The 24311-nt window shown below is 39.3% G+C and overlaps 1 protein-coding gene across 5 annotated transcripts in view; it reads right to left on the reverse strand.

Annotated features, from left to right (window-relative positions):
• Positions 1-24311, reverse strand: part of CARMIL1 (capping protein regulator and myosin 1 linker 1) — a 301122-nt gene that overhangs the window by 86312 nt on the left and 190499 nt on the right. For all 5 annotated transcript variants that reach the window (XM_065912902.1, XM_065912901.1, XM_065912900.1 and 2 more), the window contains exons 14-21: positions 22113-22190; positions 21901-21977; positions 18748-18852; positions 13270-13339; positions 7326-7407; positions 6451-6550; positions 6294-6348; positions 957-1129 (exon numbers count right to left, since the gene is read on the reverse strand). In XM_065912902.1, coding sequence (XP_065768974.1) covers positions 957-1129; positions 6294-6348; positions 6451-6550; positions 7326-7407; positions 13270-13339; positions 18748-18852; positions 21901-21977; positions 22113-22190 — 740 coding nt within the window. The remainder of the gene's footprint in view (positions 1-956; positions 1130-6293; positions 6349-6450; positions 6551-7325; positions 7408-13269; positions 13340-18747; positions 18853-21900; positions 21978-22112; positions 22191-24311) is intronic.

Below are 24311 nucleotides of genomic sequence, written 5' to 3' on the forward strand. Positions count from 1 at the left end.
GGAAGAAAAGTATTACTTTCCTTTCAAAATGTGAATACTTCAGAAGTATTTTCGGCTTTGTCAATGCACCTGACACATGAAATGGCTTTTTATTTGTCTGAACGCTCCCAGACTCACAGTCTTTAATTGCTTTCTCTTCCTAACCTCAATGACCTTCCTCACATGCACACTGGCCTTCAAAGAAACTGCTGCAGTTTGGGGCTTTTGCCTTCAATTTAGACAGAAGGTACAGGCTCTGACTTATACCAGAGAGCCAGGGAAACAGCAAGAAAGAGCCCTTGAGGAACAGTGTGAATTATTAACTCTTCTTTCACCAGACTGCTGGGCTAGGTAGCAACCAAATCTCCAAATGATGGATGGTAATACGGTCCCTAAGAGAAGTGGCTACCGCGTGGCTTATCCTTAAGAAAAGCCAGGCCTGGGAAGTACTACAAATGACAACCAATGAACAGATGAGTTGGCTTCCAGAATGAACCTACCTTTGACCCAGTGGACTTCCTGGATCCTTTGGGTTTTAGGTCTTTATGTCGGCAGGAGTGGGAAGGGAAGATAAGACGCTGGGCTCACAACCAATAGAGGGAAGCCCCTGGTGTAATTCCTCCGGTCTTCCCAGCTCTGCATGTTTGGCACTGTCCCCAAGCCCCTCCTCTCCCAACACATCTGTCAGTTGTCAATGCTGCTATGAAACAGGAAACTGCAATGGTTCTCAGTTGGATTCGCCTCACAATGGAAATCTTGAAGAGAGCAGTGTGAAGGAACGACTGTGTCTAAATTTGGGAACACTCTTCTCTGTATTTTGACAGAAGACTTGAAGCTGTCATCTCTGCTCCCCAGCTGGCCTCCTTAGAAACTCACACGGACACAGCAGGTCCCCAACGCCTGCGGGTCAGACTCCCTTTCAGGCTCTCCTGAGAACCAGCATCCACCCCTCGGGGCCGAGGGCCCAGCCTGCATACCTGAGCTTGGTGTTGATCTGCAGCGCTTTGGCCAGCATCTTCGCCCCCATGTCCCCCATGCCATTCCCACTGATGTCCACTTTGGTCAGGGAGGTGTTGCTACCCAGGGCGTTGATGATGATGGTGACCCCGGTCTTGAGTTTCGAGTCAGCCAGGGACAAGGACTGCAGAGGCTGTGGAGGCAACATCAGAGAGCACTCACATGGTCACATCAGAGCTGCCACTGCTCAGGGGCCCTGCTTCATGGAAAACCATCAGGGCGGGACCTACTGCACAAGCCCACGGTGGAAACTTTGGAAACTTCTGGCTAAAAGGCACTAGTGAATGGGATCCAAGGGTTCTGGACCTTGGGAGTCAAACATGACGAGCTTATGTCAATGCTGAATATCACCCACCCCTCCCCTAAGAGAAGCTGTGAAAGATACCCAGAGTGGCAGATGTCAGCTCTTTTGAAGTGGAGGATGGGAAGAAATAAAAACACTGCACAAAAATGTCTGTGCTTCAGTATGGCAACACTATCCTTTTTGATCCATTTTATTTCTAGGCAAGGTAAAATGACATCTTAAAATACTAGTAGAGGAATGATGCATGCATGCTAAGTCACTTCAGTCGTGTCTGACCCCTTCCAACCCTGTGGACTGTAGCTCACCAGTCTCTTCAGTCCACGGCACTCTCCAGGCAAGAATACTGGAGTGAGTTGCCATGCCCTCCTCCAAGGGATCTACGCAAACCAGGGATCGAACCTGCATCTCTTATGTCTCCTGCACTGGCAGGCAGGTCCTTTACCACTAGCATCACCTGGGAAGCCCAATAAAGGAATACTGGTACTAAATTACTAGTAGTAGTAAATGTAAAATAAAATCCAGCCAGGATCAGTAATAGCTGACATTCATTGAATGTTTACTATGATTAATGACTATTTAAGCTTTTTACTTGTGCTTACTCATTTAATCAAGCCAATAATCCAATACTTAGGTATTATTGTGCATGCTAAATCACTTCAGTCGTGTCCAACTCTTTGTGACTCTATCGACTGTAGCCCGCCAGGCTCTTCTGTCCATGGGATTCTCCAGGCAAGAATACTGGAGTGGGTTGCCATGCCCTCTGACAGGGGATCTTCCTGACCCAGTGATCGAACCTGTGTCTCTTACATCTCCTGCATTGACAAGTGGATTCTTTACCACTAGCACCACACGGGAAACCCAATATTATACTAGGTATTATTACCCCTATTTTCAAGTAAGAAATACAAAGATTAAGTGACTCAACCAAGGTCACACAGAAAGTAGCTGAAGAGGAACCAGTCTGTTTGCAGACTTTGTGTTTTTAACTCCTCACAACACAAAGCCTCTGTTGGCTTTTCCTGCATCTTTCTGATGTTAGCTTTTTCTTATAAGATCAAATCAAAAGCATACCTACAATTTTTTTTAAAAAGTCAAATGTATGTGACTTTTTCATTACCATAAGCTGTATAGTGAACCCAAACCAACCACTCATTATCCATTCAAGCCAGAGACTAAAAGTCACTTGGGGCTTCCCAGGTGGCTTAATGGTAAAGAATTTACCTGCAATGCAGGAGATGCAGGTTCAATCCCTGGGTCAGGAAGATGGCAACTTGGAGAAGGAAATGGCAACTTGCTCCAATATTCTTGACTGGGAAATTCCAAGGACAGAGGAGCCTGGTGGGCTACAGTCCACAGGGTTGCAAAGAGTCAAACAGGACCTAGCTACTGAGCACAAAAGCCACGCAGCCTGGAGGCAGGTTTTGCGTGGTCTGCATAGAATCTGACCAAAAAGAAAGGTGCTCCCTACTTACACCCTGCTCACACTTACTTGTTATGTCACCTTCCTAGAACTGTGGGCATTTAAATTTGCAATCCCCGTCTTCAGCCATAATTGAATTAATGAGATGGTGAGAATTCTTGGACTTAAAACCAGTGTTGCTCTAAAAGTCAGAACTAAGACTTGCCTGGGGATCTGGATGTCTTCTGGGTTGCTTGAGGTGGTCTAGGTTGGCCCCATTATACTCAACAATTCAATGTGCTAACTCCATAAGCAGTTCTGACATTACTGGGAAGTAGCTTCTAGGATCATCTATGACCAGGTTCCATGGTGGCCCATGGGACTCGGGTTATCAAGATGTGCCTGGGTGGTCTGTAGGATCCCCCACCACAAATCCTGGGGTGTATTCACGTCCATTCATCCAATAAACACTGATTCCCATGCATGTATGCTCAGTCGTGTCTGACTCTCGCAACCCCATGGACTATAGCCTGCCAGGCTCCTCTGTCCATGGAATTTTCCAGGCAAGAATACCAGAGTAAGTTGCCGTTCCCTCCTTCAGGGGATCTTCCCAACCCAGGGATCAAACCCAGGTCTCCTGTATCTCCTGAACTGGCAAGTAGATTCTAACCACTGGGCCACCTGGGAAGCCCCTGACTTCTAATAGAGCACATGTTCAAGGCACATCTACCAAAAGGCCCAGGAGGCAGGAAGACAGTGTCGACAGTTCAAAGACCCATACACTTACAAACTGGCATTATGCATTTGATTACACTTTTCCTGTGTGACTGTACTTAATATCAAAATTTGTGATTGTCCTTATTATCAAAATTTGACCATGTTTTCTAAAAGTAATATATCTATATTAAAATCAAAAGGTATTAATATTAGTTAGAATCAAATTTTTTCAAGTTAAATGACATAGGAAGTGCTAAGGCAATTAAAACCTCAGCCCCAAAGCCTAAATAATCTTAGACTCAGGTAGGCTTAGCGAGGTGGCTTCAATTTTCTTAAGATTCTACATTCAAGTAGATGGAAAAAACTTAACAAAAAATGCTTCAGACTCAGGAAACTTCATGTTTTAAATGAAAACGTAAGCAATGGTGTTTTAATAAAAAGCTGTAATCCCATCATTTCAATGAGCTCTATTCAACTTCTGCAGAAATGATATATTATAGCTTCTTCCTAACACTGGAAAGCTGCCAAGTCTCCAAGCTGGTGAGCACCACTTCCAGTACTATATTCAAACTCTAATACACCCCAGTTAACACTTAAAAATAATAGGCAGAGTCATTAATGTGAATAGAACAGCCAGAATTGCATGCATATTTATAAGGTCATCACTTCTTGATTTACTGCACTTCCAGGTAACATGATTACTCGAAATCTTACTGTTCCTGATCAGAGCTGAACATGCTTAATCTGACAATCTGTCTCCTTGCGACAGGCACTCCCAGGACAAACACATACTGTTCTATTGGTCATAGCACGGATTTGTATGTAATACTTCAAAACAAAAGTCTCTGTCATCTTGACCCCTCAATGTTATTGTCCCCTGACTGTGGTTGCTGCAGCCTGACAACCACTGTCTAGAGTTGAAGGCAACACTGGAACCTGCATGTCTGGATTTTCCAAGTGAACATAATGTGCAATACAGGGCGAATAAAGTATTCCATGGGTTGTTTAAGAACAAGCTCTACAGACACAAGGTCACAATGTAAAAAGCAAAGAGTTTCCTTTTTAAATGTAAAGACCTTTAAAAAAAATCAGCCCAGTGGTGCCAGTTATGGGTGGAATTTTTATAGTCACAAGATTTAACTCCTAATCATTTCAAATTGTTTTGAACATTACTGATTCTGAAGTAGGAGAAAAGAAAAAAAAAAAAAGGTAATTGCTTTTTGAAAAAGCCACCTACTTTTCTATGACACGAACATAAAAGGCTTTTCACTGTATGTTATTAGCAGCACATTTCTCAAATTTATAACTTGACAGAATTCACATTTATGTATCAAACTTTACCATCTGCAAATATGTTTTTAGGTGTGCTTTAAATATCAAGATTATCTTTGAGCAAGAGACTTTGAAAATTATAGGAAGAGAATTTAAAGACCCTTGTGTAATAAGCAAAACATGAAATTAACATAAATTTTCCTAAAATATGTGCTAAGAAACAAATATTTGGGAATGATTATTAAACACGATTCCGTAGATTCTGCAATACTGGCTTCTCCAATCTTTTAAAACTGGGCCAACTTTGGGAAATCAAAATCTCCAATACAGCAAGGTGGTGGAAAGTCAAATTAAATATGTAAAACAAACTGCATAAATTCTGAAAAGTATAAATTACATTCTAATTATACTTCTAACTTTAATAACCCAGTATAACAGTAACAAAATATAGGGCTTATTGGCAAATGAGGACAAAGAGCAGTGCTTGAATTCATTAAATAATAATGAGTTTCATTTCTAGCCCACAGGTTGGAAATTAAACCCACACAGTGAAGAGGCAGGACAGCAGAATTTTCTCCTGCCCTCCAGATCAGAGCCCCACAAAGAGATGTGGGCAAAGGCAAGCGAGGAAAAGCACCAGCCTCCATCTCTCCTGACCCCATGGCTTTCTCTGAAAATTTATACAGTTTTAGCAGAATTTGCTATTACCCTATACGAATTCAAAAGGGAAAATCATACTTCCAAAAAATGTGACACATCTCGCATGATGAACAGAGGAAATTACTCCTAAGACCTACAAAAGCAACTATCACCCAACACAAATAATATGAATCTTCATTATACAAATTGATTTGGATTTGAGGAACCACATAAGCTCTTTGGTGGCTGAAGACTAAGACAGGAAATGGACAAAATGTTAAAAAGCATCAGTAAAATACAAAGTGTGATACACTAAGTTTCAATGAAAGGAATTAATAGTAGAGTGCTTCTCACTTGGTCCAGAAAATATCTTTTCTTATGCATGTCTAAGGGTAGCAAAATATGATACTATTTGAAATTAAATTTCTTTACCTTGAACCGAGTCTTAGCCAGGAACAATTAAAGGGGATAAAAATATAAGGAATATTAGAGCACTAGACACAATTTAAGACGGCGAACAACTTTCTTAGTCTCTTGTAATTCTGCATAATTACTAGATGAAATTCAAATTAGCAATATGATGTTTCTCAGCATGAGATTAGCTCATAAAGTCAACTAGAGAGTAAAAATTCATACCTGCAGATTAGTGTATTAGCTGAAGCTAGGAAGTAATACAGCTTATTGAAAGATGGGCTTAGGAGTAAATATATATTTCTTTTCACCTATTAGTTTCAATCTTCCTTTAATAAGTGATTAGTTGAATAAAGTGAAAAGTAAGTAAATGAAAGTATACTCTAACTGTGCTAAAACATGAATATTTACTTCATTTAAAAATAAAAATAATAGAAAATGTATGCAAAGATAAAATTATCTGAAAACATATTAGCACTAACCTACTGGACAAAATTAGTAAGAACAGCAACAGAAAGAAAGGTTTTAGGCAAAAGTGTTGAAAATAATACTCACTGATTCTTCATCTTGAATCATCTGTACTAAGTTGTCCAACACAGGTGTCAGATTTCTAAAGAGATTTTAAAGATGTGGACAGTGGAATCAAATCAAAAGCTTTCAGGAGGCTGGTTATTTTCATCATTGTCATATAAAAAATGCAAAAAACTCTTACTTGGATTTCATATTATTAAAATTTTTGCCTAACGCCAGGTGTTGTATTGATCTGTTTTTACTGAGCCACACTATTAAGGTAGATAGGTCAGATTCTAAACCTGGAAAGAATCAGAGTAAATGGAAAATCAACACACATGTGGTTAAATAAATTCTCAGAGGGAACACAATTAAACAAATGTGCAAAGCATTTGGATGACTTTCTGTACTGTCCTGAAATCCCTAGGATTCTAATCTCCACCCCTACCCCCCCCCCAACAAAGGAACTTTTTGCCCTCTTTTTATGTCCTATTATTTCACAGGGATAAATTCATTCTCCACAAAGACATATCCAAATCTCTTATGCAACCAGGGGCTAAATAAAGTCAGTAAGGAATGGTGATACATGATGGTAGAAAGTTTCATCTCTCCCCACCCCTTTGTGAGAGAAGATTCTGACATACTGTTGACTGGAAGGTGATTGCAGATAAAGTTGTCTATGCAAATTCATACAGCATGCTTGTCTGTGCAGGTTCATACTCACATGCTACTATAACCAGTAGAAATAAAGCTAATGAAACAGGTTTCTGTATATTTAAATAAGGCCTCAATTTTATTACCACTTTTCACTTTTCGGCCATGAAACAAACTTAAGACTTTGACATGAAATTATTCCATAAATATACTCTCTTAAAACATAAATAGCTATAGTTATATGAAAAAAAAGGAAAGAAAGTACTTATAAAAATCGTGGAAAAAGAAAAAATAGTCCTCTAATCAAGGAGTGAAATATCAGTTTTATTAAGGTGTCATCTAGATTGGATTAGACTGTTTTCCTTTTACTAACTTCCTTCAAATAATATTTCTATGTGTTTTCTTCTCTAATTTCTGACTTACCATTATCGGAGATGTCTAGGCTGCTGATGTTGTGGATTTCAGCAATGCAGCCTTCTAGTACCTGCGCACCTCCAGATCTCAGCTAGAGAAACACAAACCAAACAGGGGAAAGTGGTCACCTACTGGAGGGGTGAAACCAAAAAATTAAAAATAGGAGAGACAGCCTTGAACTTAGCACCAAAGAAAAAGAGAAAACTTATCAAAAAAAAAAAATCATCAATGCAAAGAGCCAACCACTATTCATTATGTCCCATTACACATAAGTCTGAAAATCATTAGAAAAAGAAACAGAAGACAGAGATCACCCTGCATCACCACAGGCAAAACCGTCTCCATCAACCCACAAGAATTTTCTTCATTTCTAACTTTTGGAAATCTGACGAATACCTTTATACATGAGAAATCACTACTGTTATATCTGATTACTACAGATTTCAGGTATAACTCTCCATCATATAGCAGCAAAACAACAGAAGGAGACAATAAAAACCTAAAAAGTCATTTTCATCTTTTTCCTAAAAACCAAAAGCATATTTTACCAAGGTCAGAATATCTTTTTGTTTCCCATTCAGCAACTATCTGAGTTTTTACTATGTGTTAAAACATTGTGCAGGGTGCAGTTTTCCAAGCTGTGGCCCTCTGTTCAGGAAACTTATGACCTAATAAGAGAAACTATCATGTATTGGGAACTTACTATGGGCCAAAGGACGTGGTAGTTTCTCTATTCACTTAAGAAAATGAAATTTTATTTTAAGATTCTATACCAAATTGATAACACTTTCTACTTGCTCACATTTTGATGTAGAAATTTAAAGAATCCTTATTTCACTATTTTAGATGCAATATGTCTATGGAACTCTGGACCAAAAGCAGAGTTTTGCCATTCCCTGGCTGCTTATATGTTAAGCAGAACTTTGCACAGATCTTTGGGATCACTTTATTCAGTTTTTTTAGCGGGGGTGTTTACATTCAGTCTTTTCTATTTTTTCAGGTGACAGCAGATCATTGTGAGGTGCCTGATGTGAACTCTGAAGGGGAGTGTCACACAGAGACCGACCTCCCTGGAGGCTGGTCTACACCCTCCAAGGAAACCAAGACCAGCCAAATCCACAGCTGAAGGGCTGTGAACGCAGTGGGTCGAACTAAGGCTATTTTTATTATATTTTTTGCCAAAGTATTGCCTTATGATAGAGTGGAAATTAAAAAACAACAACCAGGTTCTTCACAAATAGATTTAAGAAACATTGCTTCAAATCACAGTGAACATTATATGCAGACCATATCAATGTTAAAGCAAGAAATAATTTAGGCAAACACTTCAAAGGAACATAATTTGCTTTTCAGAATATGAAAAAATCATGCTTTTGAGGAGATAAGCATGAGTCTTTACAATTTCATTATTTGCTGTTACTGATTTCTCTGTTGAAAAGTCAAACTTCTACAAGAAAATCTCTACTTATTATAATATATAGAAAAAATATTCCATTTGTGAAAACACAAAATAGAATGAGGATGAGATTTCAATGCTCAACTCTGTTTGTTTTACAAATACTCCTGACTGATATATGTAGCATAAACCCATAATACTAACATTTTTCGGTACTAAACTGTCAACATATCCTAATTTATTGATTCATAAAGTACTTACACAGTGGCCAAGCTAAGGAAAGCCCAAGGAGAAAAAACAAAAAAATGTTATCAGCAGTAAGCAGAATAAGAACAGAGAAGCAGAAGTCTCTATCAACACACAACATAAAAAAGCAGAGTGAGAAAAAAAACAGTGCAACTAAAATATACTCCCAAAACAAAAATCCAAAACTTAAATAAGAAAATAACTGATCTTCAGTTGCCAAGAATATTCGATTGAATTCACAGGTTATTAGATGCCTAAAATTCCTCCAAAGCTTAAAGCTTTCCCAAAACAGTAAAAGCTTTCCCATTACTGTAAATGAAAATCCTTTTAAATGAATTTGCATAATTAGAGGCTGTGTCTGCATGTATGCATGTAAAACTGGTTTTTAAATTACCCTCATTTGGATCCCACACAGTAGCACTATTTAAAAGAATGCAAGATCAAAGAGGAGTAAATGTAACTGAATCACTCAATACTTTTTAAAATGTTAAAAACAAAATCCCATTTCTTTCAAGAGAGAAGTGTGGTCTCAAGGAAGGAGGAATATTTCAGCTGTTACTCATAGTTCTAAGTGAATAGTTCTAATGCAAAAACATTCATAATGGGGACAGAAGCAAGGAAAACTAAAATCTAGAGGACTTTTAATAATTCATATTCCTTCCTCAAGAACATTTGCCATTTAAAAAGAGGTGGCAAATATTACAGATTTAAATGTAAAATACCACCCCCCTGTTGTCACTTTTCTTCTCCAGGGGTTTTATTTTTAATGAAAAATTAACTTCAATCCTGGGAATCCTCACATAAAACTGGCAGGGTGTGATGCCAAAGGGTAATTTAGAACCTAAGAGTGATATATAAATTACCATTTCAGAGATACAACCTAAGAGGGATATATAGGGGCTACCCTGGTAGTTCAACAGGTAAAGAATCCACCTGCAGTGCAGGAGACCTGGGTTCAATCCCAGGGTTGGAAAGAAGGGAACAGTTACCCAGTTACTCCAGTATTCTGGCCTGGAGAATTCTATGGACTATATAGTCCATGGGGTTGTAGAATCAGATATGATGGAGCGACTTTCACTTTCAAGATATATACAATTAACCCTTGAACAACTTGGGGGATGAGGGGACTTAAGGGAACCAACCCTCCACACAATCAAAAAATCAAGTACAAACTTCACAGATGACCCTTGGTATCCAAGGTTCCTTCCCCATGTGCAGATTCAACCAACCATTAAGTAGTACTGTAACAGGTATTCAGTGGGGAAAAGTCGTGTATAAGTGGACCCAGGCAGTTCAAACCCATGTTGTTTAAATGTCGACTGTAATTTTGTGTTTCATTAACTACTGTAAGAAGCAATATAATATGTGACTTGACAAACACAGTCACCAGAACTGTAATTCAAACTGTAAGACAGTGGAAGAACATGGACACTAAGGTAGTATTAATGGGTCCTCATGTCAGTAGTATCATTTTGAAGGAGGAAACAGACAGAACAGGCTCCTTCTTGAAAGCAGGACTCCATCTTGGGCCGGACTGTGGACTTTGAGCTATATGTCCAGTATCTATGGAAACGACATACCAACTGGAAAACCAGACCCTCCGAATGGAAGAACCCAAGGGCTCGTACCTAGACTCTGCATCGCCTAAAACAATACCCTAATTATCTGTGTAACTGAATAGAATCATAAATTCTATTATGCTTATTGGGGTATGACCACAGGCCTATTGATAATTGTCCACTCTTAACTACCTAGGCTTAAGGCATATGAATCACGGGTTAGCTTTGATTGTATCTTTCTTTTCCTTTGTTCAGACTAGTTTCAGGGAATTTGGGGAGGTGGGTTTAGGCACGTAGACTTAGAGTATATAATGGTTTCACAAAAACTGGTTGGGGTCCTTGGCTAAGAGGAGACTCTGCCTTGGCCCCACTGGTGTAATAAACTGCTCTCCACTATCTGCGTTGTCCTTCTGAGTGAGTTTGTTTCCCGGAACGCATGGCTACAACAATTTTATTGCATAATGCATAAATGAATGGCCAAAATGAAAGTGAAATTATCATCAAAATAATAGCCAATTCTACCATCAGTATCTGATTCTTGCCTTATTAAGAAAAATATATAAAGGAAAAAAGGTTACTAGCCATTTGGTGGATCTATATGAAACTGCCAAGAGTTTGCCATTTTTGACTTACAAAAATGTCAGTTTTATATGGTTCACCAAATACAACTGTCTTTGAAAGTTATTTCCAATAGGATCACAAAGGAGTTTAAGCAACAAACTGTGTAACAATCTAACACAGTGTTCTTCATTCATATGGTACTTATCAACTTATTTGAGAAGAAAATGCCTAATCACATAATCTAATAATTACTAGTATTAACAATAATCAGGAAAGCATACTTTTATTAGGACTCTGCCTTTAGTGAGTTGGATTATTTGAGCTTCTTTAGACCTCAGTTTCCTCATCTATAAGCACGGGAATCAGATGATCACTTATGTCCTTTCCAGTTTTGATCACAGAATTAAATGAATGATGTTGTATTGGTAGCAATCACAAACTTTAATCAGGATCGTGAAGCATATGGGTCACTGCCAATTCAGTATTTTAACCTAACAGAGCAAGCAACGTTATACAAGTTGTTTTTTATTTGATAGAATAACCCTTTCCATCCCCATTGCTCTCATTCCTTCTTTCATAAAAAATTTTTTATTATTGGCATGTCTTAATAATGTGCTGGGAAATAATTAATTCATATTACCAGAGATAGTTTCTGTTTTACAGTCTGTCTTTAAAATAAAATAGAACACAGACTTACACATGAAAATTTCACAATACCAAGTTAGGTTTTTAGGATTTTTTCTTTTTTTTCACCCCAGCAGACAAAAAGACTAGTAAATCACACACAGTTGGCATTCACCCCAGCTCAAAATTATAAAAAAAAAAAAAAATCCTGCACTAACAATTTATATGGCTGATTTCAGACTTGTCAGTTTCTAGAATTTTCAGAGAGGGAAAGCATTAATCTTCAACATGGACTTGGCTTGGTGCTCGGCATTTTGTTAGCAGCTAAGGGAAACACAGACAAAGTAAGATACAAATACTGCCTTCCAGAAAGTCACCCCCTAGCTGGGAAAGCATAGAGGACCAGGTTTCATAATTGTACAAGACACTATGCTGTTCAGTGTCCAAATGCATGGCACCATCATTAAGTACTAGACAATTAGGAAAAAATAAGACCCCAAAGCGCTGAGCAGTCAGGGAAGAAATCTACAGATAGATAAGCAACAACATGAGCAACCTTCATAGGTACTAGATGTTGTAAGCAGCATATTTCAAAGAAGAGCTCTTTAAAGCTCGTAACAGCCGACTAGGAGAGGCACAAATATTGTCTTCATTTCAGACATGAAGATTCAGAGGTAGTGCTATCAACTAATTCCCTCGGGACTGCAGAGCTAGTTATGACCAAACTAGGATCGAGTAGTACGCGTCTGATGCAGGTACAGAGGAGGCTGGACCTGAACTAGATGCTCAAAGACAGGAGAGCCTTGGGGAAGAAAGGGACATGGCAGGAATGTACTGCGAGCAGAAAACAGTGGGCATAAAAACCCAAGAAGAGGAATGAAGAGCCTTCCATCTCTAGCCCTGAGAAGACACCAAGTTCGACATGGTAGGTAAAGCATGGCTCTGAAGAGGCTGGACAGTCTGTCCTGAGGTATTTTCTTGCTAATTTCCACACAAACTAGAAGGTTCAAGACAGTGAAAAAGTTCAGGCACACTCTAAAAATGTAAAAAGCTTTTAGCCTCAATTCTCCTCTGTGTGTAGTTGGATAGAAAAAGTGTTTGGAGTTGTTATAATTTTGATAAGCACCTTAATTTTCTTGTTTTAAAATCAAGATATTAAAAAGCAAAATTAAGGACAAAAGACCTTCGCTTTCACATTCTCCAAGTCCAAGTTAGGCTGTACCCATCTGGCCTCTGTGAGGAATGCTTCATGGTATACTTCTCTTGATGGTAAAGCTAGTTTAATGCTTGTTAACTCAACGCTTCATCACAAAATACTAAACAACTGGCAAAAAGAAGGGGAGGGAGAAAAGGTCATTAAAAGCACATCTGAGTGCTTTCTGAATAGTATTCCATAACTATTTGTGGATAAAACTCACAAAACATAGAATGTCAGAAACTTCTATAAGGTGTATTTTCCTGTTTCATGTATACCCTCTGGAACCAAAATTACACTTTTTCCAAGAAAAAGACAAAGCAATTTACAGACTATTATCTATTCCAGTACATAGTCTAAAGGTGCTCTTACCTCACAGTTGCTGAGATCAAGAGAAACTCCCTTCAAGTTATGATTAGAAGCCAGGCCCAGTAACAGTGCTCTGGGAAGAGGAAACACACACATTAGATAAAAATCCCACACATTGCTCTAAAAATCTGTAAGCACACTGAACAAAGCCCAGAGAAAGAAGGACTTCTCTGAATTATAATGGGTCAAGCGCCAGGCACCATCTCACTTTTCAAAATGCCAGCTGCATGTCCACTGACAGCCCTGATAAAAATGACACAGCCACATTCTTCCGTCTGACATGGAGCAGGCCCCTTATAAATGCAAAACCTGATAGAATTGCTATTCATCCCTATGCAAATAAGCCAACAGTGCTCCTAATTGCACACCGAAATTAAATTGTGTTCATCACAGATAAATTCCCCCCTGCATCTGCTTGAGAGCACCTTTAATTATGTTTAGAATATTTGTAGGCAATTGTTATTAGAATAGCAAAGTGAAGCTTGGTTTCCCTAAGTGTTATGTTAATGGAGAAGGCAGGCTCTACAGTATTCCGGGATGCGACCCGTGGGATGGGTAAGGGTGTAAAGGCATGGGAGATAAGGTACAAACCTTGAGTTTGAGAACAGGATCCTGTCTGTCTATTCTACTAGTGGGTCACAGGATAAAAAACCCCAATGCCACTTTGCAAAGGAATTTTCTTACTTGCTTATGGAGGAGACTGGACATATCCTGTGGATCTCATAAGTAAGAGGATGAATTGACTCCACTTTCACGAGTCAGTTCAATAAAATACCACACCACTGAACAGGCTTGACAGAAAAATTTCATACATGCACCCACTTCCATTAATCACACCAAAAGCAGGAGAGACCCTCAACCAGGCCTGGTGAGGAGCATAAAGACGTGTATGAGAGGGGTCCCACTCTCAAGCAAAGGAAACAAATGTGTGTGAATGACCATAATGCAAGGCGGACAGTCGGGTGACTAGAGAGCAGAACCACGGCAACTGCCAGCTGGGGGGATGACTACCCGTTATCAGTGTTCCAGTGACTCGAAAACACCCCAGGGGAGGAGGAGGTGAGAAGGTAGGAGATTATTTCATGTGAGAGTATCTGAGATTTTCCCCCTTTAGTGATTCTCTGGCCTCATCCTCAGAGAGAGAAAATTCCCGAGGTGGACAGAGCACAAGAACTTGGCTACTTCCAGCCATGAAAACAACCCCTGTGGGTAAGGCTGAAGGGAGTGTGTGTCTCTTTATTCCTTTAGTCCAGTTCACTGTCCCTTCTTCTCAAACACTGTCTTATGAAAAAGGGTTGGGCACATCTCATCTGTGGGCATGCCTCTCTGTTCAATCACGTCTTCAAGTGTTTCTCGTTTCCTCAGAAGCAACTTATCTCCTGTTCTTGGAGACGGTAAAACCAAAAGGCCAGTCCTCAGGTCTCGACCCTATCACTAAGGGGGCCTGAAGGCATCACTTTTCCTTTCTGTGTCTCGGGTTCTCATCAGCAAATGGGAGAGTGAGGACAGTACCAAAGAGGTCCCTACATTTCTAAGTTTTAAGTTTCTAGGACTTAGCCACATATTTTAACATTGTATTATTATAATGTTGAGATGGAGGGGAAATTCTCCCTACTTCTGACATGTAGGTTAAAGCCAAGAAAATAAATGGTGTCCTTTAACATACTTAACTATGGAAGGCCACTGATTAAGCAGTAACGATGCATGAGACAAGTGAAAATAAATAACCCACAGAAACAGTCCCTAGTAAAATGAAGCAAAAGAGAACGACTACAGCAAAGCATAGCAGGCGCTGGGGAAAACTCATCACAAGGCGTGTTGTTTCTTTTAACCCAGTGTAAACTGCCTTTGTGGTCTGATCCTCTTGATCCTCAGTTATGAGTGCAAAACTGGTTAAGAGAAGGATTTGTATTTCATCTCCACAGCTCTGGATATGTGATACTAGTTATAATTTCAGAGTAACACATCCCTCCATTTTAATGGCTTTATTGAGAATACTTGGCCAGGGCTACTGGGTGGGCAGAAGGGTGACCTCATGGCAGGGAGGGAGGGTGGTCCAGGGAAGAAGGGGCAAGGGAGAGGGTGTGGAATAAGAAGTCTGAGCAGTAAATGGGGCCACATGCCCCCCCTAAGTGATGCTGGAGCAGGGAGCAGGCTTGGGACACACAAGAACCACTCTGTTCCGGAGATTTTAGGAAACACTAAAGGAACAGCGTCATCCTCTTCTTTAAAACCCCTTAAAATACTGTAATGTGGATGGAAAACAGCCTCCAAGGAAAAACACAACTGTGAAAAAAAAGCAGCTACTCTCTTTGTATCGCTTTTGACAGATCTCAAATTAAGTGGGAAAGTTCTATAAAATATGGATATGTCCAAACTTAAAGTGTCACTCTCAAGAGAAGGGGCCTTACTTTACCTTTCTTATGGCTACTAATTCCCCATCCTGTAAGAAATGAGGGTCTCCCCCCCACCACCCGGCTACACCCACCCAGGACACAGGGATGCAATGTGGTTTAGGAACAGGCCTGAGCCAGTGGTTGCTCAAAGAGAGTAACTGCTTGTTTTCACAGTTGTCTTTTTCCTTGGACTCTGCAGAGTGGATTCTGCAGTGTTCCTATCCAGAGCCCCCTTGACCATCGGTCCTCTATGCAAGCTGCCTCAGCTGCAGAAAAGTGTCTCGCTCAAGGTCACATCTGCTTCCAAGAGCAGCCTGTATCCAAGGACTGATCAACACAGGGGTATAAAGGCCTAGCCCCCTCACCCAGGTCAGGGTCATCCCAACAACAAAGCTGCTATCGGGCTGGCTGACAGCTTCATGGTGACAGCCCCAGTTCCACCTCCCCTCTGTCTCATCCCAGCTCCTTCCCGCCCGCCCCGCACTCCACAGGTGGGATTCCAAAATCATTTCCTAATAAAATCCTACAGGTGAATTTTCATCTCGAACTCTGCTTCCCATAAAACCCAACCTGTGACAGTGAGTTTGACAAAGAACTTGGCTTCTCTGAGCTTCAATTTCCTCAGCTGTAAAGCAGGGATAATGACACCTTCCCACGGCTGCTGTCAACACGGTAGGTGACAGTTTGCAGAGATGCATCCAGTTCTGCATCCAGCTTAGGGCAGTGCTTTGCAAATTCCCTTCCATCCTCACCCTCTCACAGGTAAACCCAAGCATCTCTTTCCAAATTATAGTTTCACATTAAATGCACATATGAAATTTTGTTTACAGAATCTTCAGCCATGAAGCCTTTTTCTCATGTTAAAAATTTTACAGGGTAAAACACAGACCTGAAGAGACGATAGGCATACCTCATCATAATGCACTTCACAGATACTGCATTTTTTTGTTTTTTTTACAAATTGGAGGTTTGCGGCATTCTGTGTCAAGCCAATCTACTGGTGCCATTTTTTTAAACAGCAGTTGCTTGCTTCTCGCCTCTGTGTCGCATTCTCGCAATATTTCAATCCTTCCACCAGCAAAAAGATTACAGCTCACTGAAGGCTCAGATGATAGCTAGCCTTTTTTAGCAATAAAGTGTTTCTTATTTATGATATGGACATTTTTTGGACATAATGCTACTGCACACTTAATAAACCACAGTATAGTATGAACATAACTTTTATATGCACCAGAAAACTCAAAAATTCATGTGACTCACTGTATTGTAATAGTCACCTTATTGCAGGAATCTGGAACCAATCCTGCAGTATCTCTGAGGTCTGCCTGTACTGATTTATTATTAAACATTCGCATAAAAAATAAGAGGTCACAAGATTTAACAGTGACAAAATAACTTTAAAATATGAATGTTTATAAGCCTATATCTATAATAAAGTACAAGTAAATTCATGTTCTTGTGGTGAGGATTATTCTATAAAATCAATTGCCCTGATCAATGAAGAACTACTCTATATTCTACAGGGCCAAAAGCATTGAAAGAATTAGGATGCACCTAATTACCATGCACCTAGCACTAAAACCACTTTGAATATGCTAACTTCATGCTGATATGATATGATAATATCAAATCTGGTTATGCTTTCTACTCAGTACCCCCTGGTACGCAGTCCATTACAAATGTTTGATAAATATCAATCAAATGAGTGTGCTTAAGTTATAAGGGATTCCCCTTCAGAATATTGATTCTCATAGCTTTATTCATATCCACACAAACAGCCTAATCATACGGTTTTTTACTATTTGCAGCTGTTATATTTAGAGATCTCTAATATACAGATTCCATTTTTTTCTGGTTTTTTTTGTTTGTTTGTTTTGTTTTTTAAAGACCAGGGAGAAGGGTAGTGGGAAAGGATAGTTAGGGAGTTTGGGATGGACATGAACACACTGCTATTTTTAAAATGGATAACCAACAAGGATCTATTGTATGGCACATGGAACTTTGCTCAATGTAATGTGGCAGCCTGGATGGGAGGGGAGTTTGCGGGAGAATAGAAAAATGTATATGTATGGCTGAGTCCCTTTGCTATCCACCTGAAACTACTACCACAACATTGTAATCGGCTATAGCCCTAACACAAAACAAAAAGTTTAAAAAAATTTTTTAACTTTTCCAAAGGCCTGCTATAACATCAGAATTTCTTTTTTAGCAACTCTTTCTCAAGGCCTCTGCTGTTTTAGTCACACAGCGCTTTGCAGAATACTGTGATCAAGAATTTCACAGCTCTCAGAAATCAACTTACAAATTAATTTGAAAAAATTTTTCAGTAAAATGAATAGCAGACATTGATTTTAACATTTCACACAAATTACAGGGGGAAACTGAATGCTGATTTACATGTTAGGTGGGGAAAGGAGAAATCTGTTTGCACATTTGAACATAACTGATAATACAGGTATTCAAAACTAAAATTGAAAATATGTTCAAAGAGAAACTGGATTCTACAGCCCTTTTCATTATTTCTGGCAATGGTGAACAGAAATTCAGGGATAACAAATTATTCTAAAAAGAATTTTAGAATTTCCCTTCACTGCTACTCCTCCACTGGGGCTATTCATCCATAACATAAGTTGCCCGCCAAGTAAAAATACCCAAACAGACAGATACCCAGGTAATAGAAAGCAATACACCTAAAAATTGGTTCTGTTGCACATACAAGCATATATAGTTTGATTATTACTGTTAGTAGAAATAATTAGAATTCACACAAGAGTCTACGTAAAATGGCCTGAACAGAGATCCGTATAAAGACAATGGTACCCAGCAACACAACTTTTACAGATCAGTGACCAATACCAAAGTCACAAACCAAAGGAAGATTTTTTTCCCCCTAGAAGATGCAATAATATCAATAGCACACAATGTACTCGAAAAGAATTTGATTTCCTTTGTGACCCAAAGTAAAAGGCATTTTCATCTGCCTTGACTATCTTGGGATTGTATGTCTTTTTTCCCTTCCCTCAAACACATTCATAATAACAAATTGAACTTTAAAAGCTCTGGAGAAAATGAATTAACCACTCACTTTAAGGGCTCAGGAGACAGTTTTGTGCCTGAAAGGTTGATTTGCATCAGAGCCAGAGAACTACTAAAAAACTGCTTGAAAGACGGGGGTACTTCTTTTCCTTTCCTGAAAAACAAATCATGAGAGTCAGACACTTAAATTTCCATCTCCACAACCCACTTCTACATTGGCAAAAGTATTCATTGGTAATTCAGACACTGTGAAATGATCCATGAATCAGTTGTATCCTCAGTAGAAATTTATAAAAGTAAAAAGAAAAAAAAAGTCTGAAAGCAAATTCAGTATACTTTTTTAAAATGATGTAAGAGAGGTTAAGAAATGTCATTAAATTTTAAAACATTTTATTTCTATTCTTCATAGCCAAGGAACTCATTGAGTTCTATTTCTAGATCTCTAGGAAACTCCATATTTGAGTTTTTAGGAAATAAGTCAAAGAAGACACATATTTCTCACCAATTTAAAGAGCCTTCCCACTGGATGACATCAGATTGTTAAGGATCGCTACCTGTGTTTGGCAATATTTTCAGATGTAGGAGGTCTCAGATGCACCAAGATTGAGACTGGAGGTCAAGTCTGATTGGCAAGAAGCCTGCATGACAAATATCCTACTCGGCTCTTATAGCCATACCACAAATCTAATTATTTCAGGCCAAATATTAGAAAAAAGACAAAACTCCAAAAGGAAATGGCCATAACCTCCAAATATATCCCCTTGCTTGCTATTCCAAGTGGGAAGTGGATCAAATCATACAACTCAACAAGAAGACAGAGTCAACACCACAATATGAGGGTTTAAGGAAAATGAAATTCCAGAGTCAAAATTGGAATGTCAATGCTTAGCTTATTTTGTTCCATCTGATAGAAGGTTTAAGGAAAATGAAATTCCAGAGTCAAAATTGGAATGTCAATGCTTAGCTTATTTTGTTCCATCTGATAGAATTGTTGAAAGGATTGACTAAGTAAAGCACTTAGCCTGATGCACTGTCAACACTCATTTAATGATAGCTATTCATATTCTGTGAGGGAATCATACTATCTCAGGGTAGAAGCCATCCTAGAAGCCTAGCTCAACCATGTCTTATTCAACAACATTCTATGCACAGAGGTCTAGGAAGCCTGTCAATATTTGAGAAAGGCTTTAAAACAGGGCAATTTCAGGCTATTTGAGAAGAAAATAGCTATTTTTCTGCTCTAAGCAGCAAGAATCTCTATTTGAGAGGATGAAAAATAAATTCAAGAAGAAAGAGAATTCTGGTAGAATACATACCAGACGTTTCAAACAACTCTGGTTTCAGATATCAGAAGAATATAAGCTTGAACACTCAGGTTCATTTTCTGATGAGCAAATGTTAATTTTTTGTTTGAACATAGTTTGCTTTCTGTTACATCATATTGGTGTCGACTGTTCTAGTGTTTCCAAATACTCACTGCCCCTTTCTGAAGGATGATGATCAGTCACCCCACAAAGGGCAGGCTTAGCCACGCCAGCCTCTCTGGTGAATGGGATGTGAGCAGAAGTGATGTGTGCAATTTCCAGAGAGTTGGTTTACCAGCCAGTGTGTGTGTTACCATCCTTCTTTCTCCTCTGCTATGTGACTGTCAATGTTCTAGAAAGAGGCTGCTCTGCCTCCCAGCACGAAGTTGATGCGGCCAGCCCATAATAGACATGTTGCAAGATCACAGTTGCGGAAAGCTATAGAGAGGGTGATGGGTTGGGGGTAATCATTTGTTACTGGAACAACCTGACCTATCCTGACTGTTACACTTCTGAAATTATCCGTGAACCACAGTATGAACAGACTGGCTAACAATCTACAACTCAGTGCAAATGCAGCAATTTTGACATAATTTACTAGGTGCTTCCTATGATTACATCTAGGTAAGGGAGTGGGTATTAAACAGTGTAATCACATCCTCTCATTTGGAAGACAAGGCAATTTGTTAGCACAGTTTCGCTCTACAAGCTTAATAACTCTACTGACAACCAATCATCACAGAATTCACAGTATTATGAACTCAAAAGAGCTGATTAGATGAAGATCCTTATAGTCTATGATATCATTTCTAACCCAATTCCTCAGTCTATCATAGCTCCACCAAAGCATGGTTTCATGAGCTCTCTCCAAATACATGGGTTGACGGGGCGGTCAGCTTAATACCTTCTAAGGTCTTTGAAATACAGTATCTAAGAAAACTCTCAACTTCTCCCATTGTTTTATCTCCTACACTTTACACGTTCTGATCACATCTGGTTGAGGTACTTGTGGCATACTGTTGCTATCATAAAGATTTACATCACTGTTAAAGTAAGGGACCACGAGTACTGTAAAATGTAGAATAACTTATTTGTAAGGCATAAATGTAGAATAAAGCACGTTTAATTCTGATTTTTTCCAACAAAGTGACTATTATCCCTTGGAATATATAAAGCTTAAAAGGTGAGCCAATAAAAGAGGAGACAGTATTAGGTAGTCCTCTGTGTTATTCAAGAGCATATCATGACTTAGATACTGTTTATGACTTGTGGTAACGAATGCTGAGTGCTGAATTGTATTAATACATTAGATGATAGTAGAATACCAAATCTAAAATAACCCATGTACTTTTCATCATTCTTCTGCATTCTCCCGTTCTAAGCTGCTGCTTCTGCTGTGTGTGAATATCTGTTACTTCTAACCTACCGCCTGATTTGGCAAACAATCCTACATCGTGAAGGTAGAAGGAAGGCGCTGAGACTGGCCCTCCACTTCCACAAATCAGAATACAAGAGCTCTGGGCTGACTATTCTCTTTGCCTCCCAGACATAGTTGAGACTTACTTCAAAGTGCATCATTGAGAAACACCTTCAGACGTTTCTAAAAGGATTTTTACTGTATTAAGAGAGAATGCCTGTCCACATACGAGAAATGGCACATTTCTATACAGTTCATATAAGCAAGCTGGAGTTCTTGATAAGAACCTTGTCATGCAGGAAGAAAAGACATAACAAAAATTTGTGCTTGCAAGGTCTACTATTCATCAATAATGGTTTAGGACCATCTCCTCTTTCACATACAACATGCACCCTTTATTACTGTTTTCCTCTTACTACAGTGTTCTCTGAGAGAAAGACACTCCTAAAAGATGATAATAATAGCAGGAATGACTGCATACCGGTGAGAAAACACAGTTCTGGAGAGATTGAGCACAGCTAAATATTGAAGGCAGCCACGCAGAAGAGCTCCACAGACCTGGGAAAGAAACAAGGCACTCTTATTTTCAAATATTTCTAAGACTAAGAGAATATTTTATTGCGGAGAAAGCCCATTGTTTCCCATCTAAATAGCTGTTCCGAGACCCCTTGAGCAATATAAAAAAAATATTACCATGTCCAGGGAACATTCAGTATTGGATAAATCCAGATGAGTAATGGCATTTGGCTGGGCCAAAAAACTGTACATGGACTTGAAATAAAAAATAAAAATCAAATATATTAGGATCCAGAAAATACACACACACAGGCACATGCCCACACACAATGCAAGTTAATATTTTAAATAAAGTTGCCCCAAAACCACCCAGGATCATTCTTCACTCTTCCCAAGAGGATCAGCAGAATTTTCTGTCATTCTGTTACCTTCCCTGAGAGCAAAAATCCAAAGAATATTTTAAATTATATTTAAGTTTTTAAAAAAAGGCCAAATGGAGTCTTGGCTACAAAATCCCCTTTATGCTACATATGACTTAGTTTTTCTGATTACCTCTATTTTTATTATATTATTTTGGGACCGTACTAATTAATTTTAACTGTTGAGAAAGAAATACCACCTGAATTGCAGCCACCCTATCAAAATACTAATGACTTTTGAAAGTGTTCAAAGAGCCACTAATTTGAATTTGAAACAAAGGGTGGTAGTTTCAGAATATATATTCTCTCTTTGGGCCAACAAAATAATTTTTCTATCCTCAGTTACCTCCAAAATCTAACAAGAAAGTGTCTGACAACAGTATTAGTTGTTTTTTGGGGGGGGCAGGGAGGGTTAAAATGTCATTTATAGCTAAGATGCTTCAGCTTCTAGGGGGTCACAATGCATAAATGATCCCCTCATCCCCATACAAGGCTATCAAAACAGTAAAATTAATAATTCTGTTATTCTCTAATTGCCTATGTGTGTGGCAACTGCCAACAGCCACCAAGAGCAAACCAAATCCAAGCTCCTGCCCTCAGGCAAATAGCTAAACCCTGCTTTGCTTCAGTGGATGCCTCGAGACACTTGAAAAAACAAACAAGCTTACACTGAGACGTCCTAGTCCTTGGCAAAGATGCATGAGTATAGCAACTCAGCTCTAGATACTTGAGAAAATTCCTCTCTACTAAGGAATTCAGAAGAGCAACAGGCTGGACTATAAGTATTTTAGAATAATCAGACACAGAGAATGTACTGTATTATGAAAGTTCTGATTCAGAAAAATCATTTTTTTCTTCTCACTTGAAGATCCGATTCTCTTTGCCTGGCACTGTGATTTTATTCCTGGCCACCAGCTGGGGGAGCTCCAATCACCCTCAAGTGGTGACAAGACCCTCCTTGGCCAACACCTCCAGCAGGCCCTGCTAGGCTGGGGTGTCCCTCGAAGCACCAGCTGAATGGCTCCCAGAACCTCAGCATGTAGGCGCTAGAAGCCCACTGCCACTCAGGCCTCCTCACTCCACTTGCCCTCCCCCAGAAGCCCAGCTGCGACAGGACTCCCAGCCAGCTCCTTGGCTGGCTGAGGTGACTGTGAATGCCCCTGTGTTAGCAGCCTTCTTGTTTCATCTTCAGGCTCTACTTTAATTTTCCTCTCGATTCTGCTACTGTGCCACTGTAATGTTTTGGTGGTTTCACATCAGACCCCTGGCTTCATGTTTGGAGGGAGCAGATTTATGAATCCTCAGGGAAAGGCACAACTCAGATTGGAAAACACACTGAACAAGTCATGGCACCCCAGGAAGCAAGTATTATGTAAATGAGTTCAAGTGTAAGGGAGAGCAAATAACCACAAAGGACTGTGGCAACATTCCCTGTCTTACAAGGAAAGCAAAACAGAAGAGAAACAGGAATATAGGTCACAGTGTTGTTCACTCCCATAAAGCAATGAGATGTAAATCAAGGTCCTTTGAAGAGGTCCAGGTACTATAGGCCCCCTTAATAAAGGAGCACTTATTCTAAATTCTATCCTGGTGACCAGAGGGAAGGGGACCATTCCCCCCATCTGACAGTGAGATGATTCCCAATTCACTCTATCAACAAGATCTGCCAAACATTGATATTACTGATTCAGCGGCAAGAAAAACCTTGTTATTACTAAAAGGAAACTTTTCCCTTCACACTCAAACTTTCAAGAGTAACCCCAGTTTGACCCCTATCCCTTCCCTTCTTTATTGTATTCATTCATTCCAATATCCTTTTCCATCACAAACGATGTTTTTAAAAGCCACCGGTCTTCCTAACAATATTATTCGATGATAAATTAATTCACTTTACACCTCTAATCTTTCTTATCAGGCAATTTTAACAGGTGCAACAATGCTTTGAAAGGTAGAAAAA

The sequence above is a fragment of the Muntiacus reevesi genome, chromosome 20, assembly GCF_963930625.1.
Source record: "Muntiacus reevesi chromosome 20, mMunRee1.1, whole genome shotgun sequence".
Classification (NCBI taxonomy): Eukaryota; Metazoa; Chordata; class Mammalia; order Artiodactyla; family Cervidae; genus Muntiacus; species Muntiacus reevesi.